The sequence below is a fragment of the Diorhabda carinulata genome, chromosome 1 (assembly GCF_026250575.1).
Source record: "Diorhabda carinulata isolate Delta chromosome 1, icDioCari1.1, whole genome shotgun sequence".
Lineage (NCBI taxonomy): Eukaryota > Metazoa > Arthropoda > Insecta > Coleoptera > Chrysomelidae > Diorhabda > Diorhabda carinulata.
The window spans coordinates 68,525-78,030 of NC_079460.1; the positions used below are offsets into that span (position 1 = coordinate 68,525).

The 9,506-nt window shown below is 34.0% G+C and overlaps 1 protein-coding gene across 1 annotated transcript; it reads left to right on the forward strand.

Annotated features, from left to right (window-relative positions):
- Positions 1-5,354: 5,354 nt before the first annotated feature.
- LOC130893470 (histone H4-like) lies at positions 5,355-5,706 on the forward strand. Its single transcript, XM_057799686.1, is given in 2 exon segments — positions 5,355-5,546; positions 5,549-5,706. Coding segments are annotated over 2 exon segments (309 nt in total). The 5' UTR covers positions 5,355-5,395.
- Positions 5,707-9,506: the final 3,800 nt, after the last annotated feature.

Sequence of the window (9,506 nt, forward strand, 5' to 3'; positions counted from 1 at the left end):
ATGAAAATTTAAAAAAAAAAATAAATAAATAAGTAAGTAAAAAAAGAACTTACACATTAGTTTGTTCTCTTATATATAAGAACAACCTCGCATTTATTGATACGCACATACATACTACATACATGTATACATAATAGATAAGAAAATAAGCGAGTAGAGGAACTTTTATTTATTTTTATCTCATTATTTACAATTTTTGTTTCTAGTACGAACGTTTCTATTAACGATGTTAAAAATAGTCACATAACCACAATTTCAGTTATTATTACAGATGATAAGTTTTCTTATATATCAGGGCATTTTTTTCTTCTTTTTTTTTTTATCTAACAGTACACGTTACACGAGAATCTCTTCTATCTCAACCAAAAAAAAAAATAGAGAAATCAACGAATCAATAAATCTATATATATATATATATATATATATATATATATATATATATATATATATATATATATATATATATATATATATATATATATAAAATGATATATCTATATTATAATCTCTTTCTATATATATATATAAAAAAAAATAATTGTGGCCCTTAAAAGGGCCGGTTTATGCATATGTATGTATTTCGATAAAATAAAGAAAAATAATATAATGAATAAAGAATTAAGCTTTCTTTTCTGTCTTTTTCGGTAAAAGTACAGCTTGAATATTGGGAAGAACACCACCTTGTGCGATGGTTACTCCAGACAACAATTTATTCAATTCTTCATCGTTTCTGATAGCTAATTGTAAATGCCTTGGAATTATACGGGTCTTTTTGTTATCTCTAGCAGCATTTCCTGCTAATTCGAGTACTTCGGCTGCCAAATATTCCATAACAGCTGCCAAATATACTGGAGCTCCGGCACCGACTCGTTCTGCATAATTGCCTTTTCTCAACAAACGATGTATACGTCCTACAGGAAATTGTAATCCAGCTCGGTTTGAGCGAGACTTTGCCTTTCCCTTTACTTTACCACCTTTACCACGTCCAGACATATTTTTTTTATATTTTCTTTTTCCAAAAAAAAAAAAAATAGAACTCAGTCAATTGATAACTATGAAGCAACCGATGCGACGAAACTAACTGTTAAACAAAAAATTTAAAACTCGACCTATCTATTTATATTAACATGCCCTACCAATGAAATTATAGCAAACGCGCAAACGTAGAAGGGCGGAGCCTATTACAATTACGTACGTTGATATAAAAGAGAGGAAAATTGTGCGTGCTGTAAATTCTAATTTTATCCACTTTTCGATAAATACGGTACGTTATCCAAGTGTTTCTATTATTTTTTTTTTTTTAAAGAGAAATAATGCCACCAAAAGCTAGCGGAAAGGCAGCGAAAAAAGCCGGAAAGGCTCAAAAGAATATTTCGAAAGCCGACAAAAAGAAAAAAAGAAGGAGGAAGGAAAGTTATGCTATTTACATTTACAAAGTACTTAAGCAAGTTCATCCTGACACCGGTATATCGAGTAAAGCTATGAGTATAATGAATAGTTTTGTTAATGATATATTCGAACGTATCGCCGCCGAAGCATCCAGATTGGCTCATTATAATAAACGTTCAACAATTACAAGTAGAGAAATTCAAACTGCAGTGAGATTATTGCTTCCCGGAGAATTAGCAAAACACGCAGTCAGTGAAGGAACTAAAGCCGTTACCAAATATACCAGTTCTAAATAATAAATATAACACATCTACTATATTGACCGAAAATTTTTTATTTTATTTACTTAAATAATATCATCGACCAAAAAAAAAAAACGGTTCTTTTCAGAACCACAATACTATTTTTGTTATTTATATATGATAACAACGAACGAACGAACGACTTTAATTCAATTGAATTCTATTAAATATGAATAAAGATGATATTCCACTTAACTGAAAATTATATATATATATATATATATATATATATATATATATATATATATATATATATATAAAAAAACTTTCTAACGTCGCTTTTGTTTTAAAAAGTCTCATATACTAATTCATTGTCGGCTAAAGGAAAAAAAAACTCGACCGTCGGTAAAATAAAGCATACAAAGCGGTTGGTGTCGGTTATCGTTGGTTAAAGTAGTTTTTGTGGCTTCTTTGAAGTTTTGTTAAAAGTAAAAACACTCTTTTTTGTTCTTTCTAAATTGGTTTGAAATTTTAAATAAAATATGTTCATTTCCTAAAATAATATATTATACAATGTAAAAAAAATTGTCGGATAAAATATTAAATAATATTGTAATAGACAGACATATTTTGCGAATAGAGCAAAGTTCGTTTAAAGAAAATTTAATCAGTCAATCAATCTATTGTAATAATTATAATTTGCTACTACCATCATTCAATATCTAAAATGAAATATACGCGGATTCCAATATTGAAATTTGATATTTTTTTCTTATATTTAGTATGTCGGAAGATTTTTATTGAAAAATAATCATAATAATATATATTAGTTACGAACATATAGTAGAAACGTGTAGCGCAAGTCAGGGTAGACATGTCACCATTCAAATGATAATTGCGGTATTATTTCAATTGGTTTTCATATTTTTAAATATTGGTCATTATTGTGAATAGACACGTTTCTATTTACGTTCATTGTATTTTAAGAAGGACTTTTATTTAATTTCGAAATTATATCTAAAGTGCTAAGCATCGTCGGAAATAAATTTTTAACCATTTTTAAGTGGTACTTTTTTTTAATAACAAACGTTATTAGCCGTTATTAAATTATAGTAAAACCTCGGCGAAAGTTCGAAGTATACCTTAGTTAGTTCTTCGTCAATTTTTTTCATTACATTCGATTCGAAAATCTCGAGGAAACCAAGGTTTTTGAGGTTGGTTTGGTTTATGAGGTTCGTTTTTTAACTTAGTTCTATTCGTTCGTTCAGTCTTCCGTCCGCTTCATTTGAATGACTACTCTTGTAACTCATTACACGCGGAAAATTAAAAGTCTTTTATACTACTAAGTGTATATATAGAGGTGAAATTTTATATAACGAAATATAAAACTACATCCAATATTTTTTTTTCTTTTTTTCTTTATATCAGTTTAGTGTAGTTTATCGACGATATAATAACACACAAGGTTGTTAGTAGTTATGGCGGATATAGAAAATCAAACTTCGGTTGTAACCGCAACGTCTGCGTCTAATTCACCGCAGGTTTCGTCGTCTCCAATAAATAAAAAGGAAAAAAAAGCTAAAAATCCTAGGACCAAACCATCTCATCCACCGACTTCGGAAATGGTAAACAATGCGATCAAAGGTTTAAAGGAACGCGGAGGCTCATCTTTACAAGCAATTAAAAAATACATTGCTGCCAATTACAAAGTTGATGCAGAAAAAGTAGCGCCATTCATCAAAAAATATTTGAAAGCATCTGTAGTATCGGGATCTTTGGTACAAACTAAAGGTAAAGGAGCTTCGGGATCATTCAAGTTAGCTTCGGCAACTTCAACTGGTGGTACTTCGGCTAAAACGAATGCTATTGACAAAAAGAAAAAGAAAACAGCCGTTTCTACTACAGGCGTAACTAAATCCAAGAAAATTGTAACAGCAGCAAAACGAAATGCTATTATTGGAGGAGGAGTAGATAAATCGAAAAGTATTAAGAAATCTAATAAAGGCAAAAAAACGACAGGTACAGCAGCGGCGGCATCCTTAAAAACTTCGACGACAACAACAACACCGATTACTGATAAGAAAGGCGTTAAAGTTGCCAAAAAAACGGACAAAAAATCTTCGGCCAAAGGAGGAGTCGCCGCCGCCGCCGCCGCCTCCAATACAGCCAGTGCCGCATCATCCGAAATTAAAACGAAGAATCCTACTAAAGCAAAAAAATCCAATAAAGGCAGTCCCACGAAAAAGCCGAAAGCACCAAAACCGAAAACTGCGAAAGCAGCTGCTAGCAGTTCCTCTCCTAAAGCAAGAAAAGCCGCCGCCGCTCCTAAAAAGAAGAAATAAAAAGAATATTTTTTTTCTGACAGAAAGATAGTACAACAATCGAGAAGTATTATCGGACTGATGATGGGTACGACGACAATCGACAATAATAACAAATGGCCCTTATCAGGGCCACAATTTTTTCATTTATTTATGAAGAAAATGAAAAACAAATGTGTTTGTTTTGATGAAACAAGAATTTTTTGAATTTCGTTTCAATAATTGATATGTTATATTATATAAAATATTTTCATCGATCGATGTAATTGTAGGTTGTTACCTTCTAGATTTGTCTCGACCTACCTAGGATATAGTAGATATAATGTGTTTTATAAACATTCAATTATTATATGTCGATATTGTCTAAAATTTGTTAGTTAAAAATAATAATTTTTCTCTATTTCGTGTGTGTGTGTGTGTGTGTGTGTGTGTGTGTGTGTGTGTGTGTGTGTGTGTGTGTGTGTGTGTGTGTGTCGTGCGTGCGTGCGTGCGTGCGTGCGTGTGTCTTCTTTATCCAATCAACAATCACATCTTCCTTTTATATTTCAATGTTTTCAAACGAACACCTATGTTTATATTAAGATATTATACTACTATCATAAATGTTAAATTATTTGTGGTTCTGAAAAGAACCGTTTTTACTTACTATATATATATATATAAAACAAAAAATCTATTATCAAATAGATAAAATGTAATTCTATAAAAAAAAAAAAAAAATTTTTTTTGTATTTATGCTCGTTCTCCGCGAATTCTTCTAGCCAATTGGATATCCTTGGGCATAATGGTGACTCTTTTAGCATGAATGGCACACAGATTAGTATCTTCGAATAGACCTACCAAATAAGCCTCACTAGCTTCCTGGAGAGCCATAACCGCTGAACTTTGAAAACGTAAATCTGTTTTAAAATCTTGTGCTATTTCACGAACTAATCGTTGAAATGGCAATTTTCTAATAAGTAATTCGGTACTCTTTTGATAACGTCTTATCTCACGAAGAGCTACTGTACCTGGCCTATAACGATGAGGTTTTTTTACTCCTCCAGTAGCTGGTGCGCTTTTACGAGCGGCTTTCGTCGCTAATTGTTTACGAGGAGCTTTCCCTCCAGTCGATTTTCTAGCCGTTTGTTTAGTACGAGCCATCTTATTTTTTTTTTTTTTTTTTTGTAAGTATACAAGAAATTTCAATATACTAAACCGCTATAGCAGCTTGATACACACACAATGAATGAGATAAATTTATTTATGACCTTCTTTTATAGCTTTGCCCAACATTACGGAGTACTAATCTGGGATTGGTGCGTACTTTTTCTAATGGGCGGAGCCGATAGGTATTATAAAGAGATTAGGGAAAATTCTTAGGTCAGTATTTTGAAGTCTTTTCGAAGTTATCATCGGATTGTTTTAGTAGGTATATAGAAAAAACAAAACAAAAGAAAAATAATGACCGGTCGTGGAAAAGGTGGTAAAGGACTTGGAAAAGGGGGTGCAAAACGACACCGAAAAGTTTTACGTGATAATATCCAAGGAATTACCAAACCTGCTATTAGAAGATTAGCTAGACGTGGAGGAGTAAAACGTATATCGGGATTAATTTAGAAGAAACTCGTGGAGTTTTGAAAGTGTTTTTGGAAAATGTTATTAGAGATGCCGTAACATACACTGAACATGCTAAAAGAAAAACGGTAACGGCTATGGATGTTGTTTATGCTTTAAAACGTCAAGGTCGTACTTTATATGGTTTTGGTGGTTAATTTTCATTTTTCATATGTGAAGTAGAAGAATATGTCCTCTATTGCATTTCCATAGCATATGTATATATAAAAAAAAAACGGTTCTTTTCAGAACCACAACATAATTTGCTTGAATATGAAAATTTAAAAAAAAAAATAAATAAATAAGTAAGTAAAAAAAGAACTTACACATTAGTTTGTTCTCTTATATATAAGAACAACCTCGCATTTATTGATACGCACATACATACTACATACATGTATACATAATAGATAAGAAAATAAGCGAGTAGAGGAACTTTTATTTATTTTTATCTCATTATTTACAATTTTTGTTTCTAGTACGAACGTTTCTATTAACGATGTTAAAAATAGTCACATAACCACAATTTCAGTTATTATTACAGATGATAAGTTTTCTTATATATCAGGGCATTTTTTTCTTCTTTTTTTTTTTATCTAACAGTACACGTTACACGAGAATCTCTTCTATCTCAACCAAAAAAAAAAATAGAGAAATCAACGAATCAATAAATCTATATATATATATATATATATATATATATATATATATATATATATATATATATATATATATATATATATATATATATAAAATGATATATCTATATTATAATCTCTTTCTATATATATATATAAAAAAAAATAATTGTGGCCCTTAAAAGGGCCGGTTTATGCATATGTATGTATTTCGATAAAATAAAGAAAAATAATATAATGAATAAAGAATTAAGCTTTCTTTTCTGTCTTTTTCGGTAAAAGTACAGCTTGAATATTGGGAAGAACACCACCTTGTGCGATGGTTACTCCAGACAACAATTTATTCAATTCTTCATCGTTTCTGATAGCTAATTGTAAATGCCTTGGAATTATACGGGTCTTTTTGTTATCTCTAGCAGCATTTCCTGCTAATTCGAGTACTTCGGCTGCCAAATATTCCATAACAGCTGCCAAATATACTGGAGCTCCGGCACCGACTCGTTCTGCATAATTGCCTTTTCTCAACAAACGATGTATACGTCCTACAGGAAATTGTAATCCAGCTCGGTTTGAGCGAGACTTTGCCTTTCCCTTTACTTTACCACCTTTACCACGTCCAGACATATTTTTTTTATATTTTCTTTTTCCAAAAAAAAAAAAAATAGAACTCAGTCAATTGATAACTATGAAGCAACCGATGCGACGAAACTAACTGTTAAACAAAAAATTTAAAACTCGACCTATCTATTTATATTAACATGCCCTACCAATGAAATTATAGCAAACGCGCAAACGTAGAAGGGCGGAGCCTATTACAATTACGTACGTTGATATAAAAGAGAGGAAAATTGTGCGTGCTGTAAATATTAAAATAAAATAGGAAATATTAGTAGTATTCAGGGCTGGTTACGGTCCTGTTGAGTTTACGGTGAGTGAACATCTGTGACTGTGCAGTGAAACGAAAGCGGACGCGGGTAAGACCCAAATAAAACTTTTATTGCAGGTTGTGTCAGTCAGGCACATTTATTTTATAAGCTTTAAGATTTTCTTCGCATGAGGAAAGTCTTATAATAAAGCATTTGATTGCGCGGAGAATTCCGCTATTTAAAGTTTCCGTACACTAGTACGGACAAATATTTAACTTTTAAATTTCAGGCAATTTTAGAGAATATATAAAAAAAAAAAAGGAGAAATACAGACGTGAGTACAGGCATGGAGCCTGAAAACCCTAAGTGTAGGGAAAAACCCTACGATAGGGGATCATCGAGAGAGAGGAAGACGAAACTTCTCGAAGCGACAAACAAGAAGCTGGAAGAAGAATTGAAACGAATGAACGAAGAACAAAAAAAAACGGTGGAAGAAAACAAGCTCCTAAGAAAAACAATTGAAATGCAACTTACAAAAATCGATAGCTTGACCGAAATGGTAGAAAATCTAGGCAGTAAACTGACAAAACTGCTAGAACAAAATGAAAAAAACCAAAATAAAGGACAAACCCAAACGGAAAACAAAACATGCGAAAAGAAATGCGAGAGCCAGACAATAGTAATGGAGGACTCAAGCAGCGAAGACTGCCCAATGGAAGAAGAGGATTTCACGCAAGTGAAAAATAAAAGAAAACGTAAGAATGCGAAAAGCAAACTTACGATAGAAAATAAAACCGACAACAACGAAAACGGAAAGGAAATAGAAGAAGAACTAAAAAAAATAAAGAGAGACGAAGAGGAAAAACAAAAAAAACCGGAGAGGAGGCCACCTCCAATCATATTGAAATCCCCACTGATGTGGACTGTTATCAGGAAACAACTGATACAGAGAAGCATTAACGCCCAATGCAAAATGGGCAGCCACACCGGAAAGATCACCACACAATCAGTGGATGATTTCAATAAAATGAAGATGCTCCTGAGCGAGCACAAAGAAATAGAGTGGTACACGTACGCACTCAAAGAGGAAAAAGAAAGAAAGCTAGTGATTAAAGGACTAGCAGTCAACACCCCAGCACCGGAAGTAGAAACCGAGCTGAGGGAAATAGGATTAAAACCGAAAAAAGTATGGCAATTGACTAGCTATACGCAAAAAAATCAAGATAACACCAGGAAATTACTACCAATATACATGGTAGTTATCGAGCCTGCAGAAGAGCAGGCATACAAAAATCTTAGATATCTCTGCCACACGAAAATAAGTGTGGTAGAACAGAAAAAACACGACGGACCTGTACAATGCTACAGGTGCCAAGGATTCCATCACGGACAGAGCACGTGCAACATGGACGTGCGCTGTGTACGATGCGCAGGAGAACACAGGGCCGCGGACTGCACCCTGAGCAAGACCGAGAAGCCGAAATGCAGAAACTGCGCAGGTGACCACCCAGCCAACTACAGGGGGTGTCCGAAAAATCCCAAAAAAGAGGAAACAAAAAAACCAACAATAAAAACCACGATCCCAGGAGTCAGCTACGCCCAAACGGCCAAGAAAACGCCGACAGCCTCAATTCCTCAAAAACAACAAGGAACGGGCGAGATATTGAGTATGCTGCAAAATATGCAGGCACTCATAGCGACATTAATAGCCCAACAAGTCAAATAAAATGACAAACAACCTTCCTAGTCAAATAAAGATCGGCTCGTGGAACACAGGAGGACTACGAACAAACCAAAACACCATGGGAGTGATCTTGGAGGAAGAAGATTACGATATCTTCGCTCTACAAGAAACAAAATTGCCAGGTGACACACACAGATTCACCTGGCCAGGCTACAACGTTTATAGAGACGATATAAACGGACGCTCCGGAGGCACAGCGATCTTAGTAAAAAAAGAGTTGTGCCAACACCGAATAAATTCACCGGACGGACTACTTAGCATGGAGGCGACAATAGTAGTCATTAAAACATCATACGGCGATATTAGAATAATATCAGCATACGTAAGGCCTGAGACTACAATACACGAGGAAGACGTGCTAGCAGTACTCCCAGATGGTAAAAAAGGCATAATCATAGGAGATCTAAATGCCAAGTCCCCTGCATGGTACAGCACAAGAAGAAACAGACAAGGAAGAAACTTGGAGAAGATCATAGAAGATCACCCATCCTATCAAGCGATAGGACCAGTAAGACCGACACACTACCCACCAAATGGAGGAAGGCCCGAGGTTATAGACATCGCCGTGTTGAGAGACATGACGATGCCTGTAGAAATCCGGACCATAGACGGCGGCGACGCTCATTCACCAATCGTCGTCACCATCGGTAGCGGCAACAGACAAGCAGGAAGAACCGTGAGAAAAACCAACTGGGAGAAATTCAGAAGGC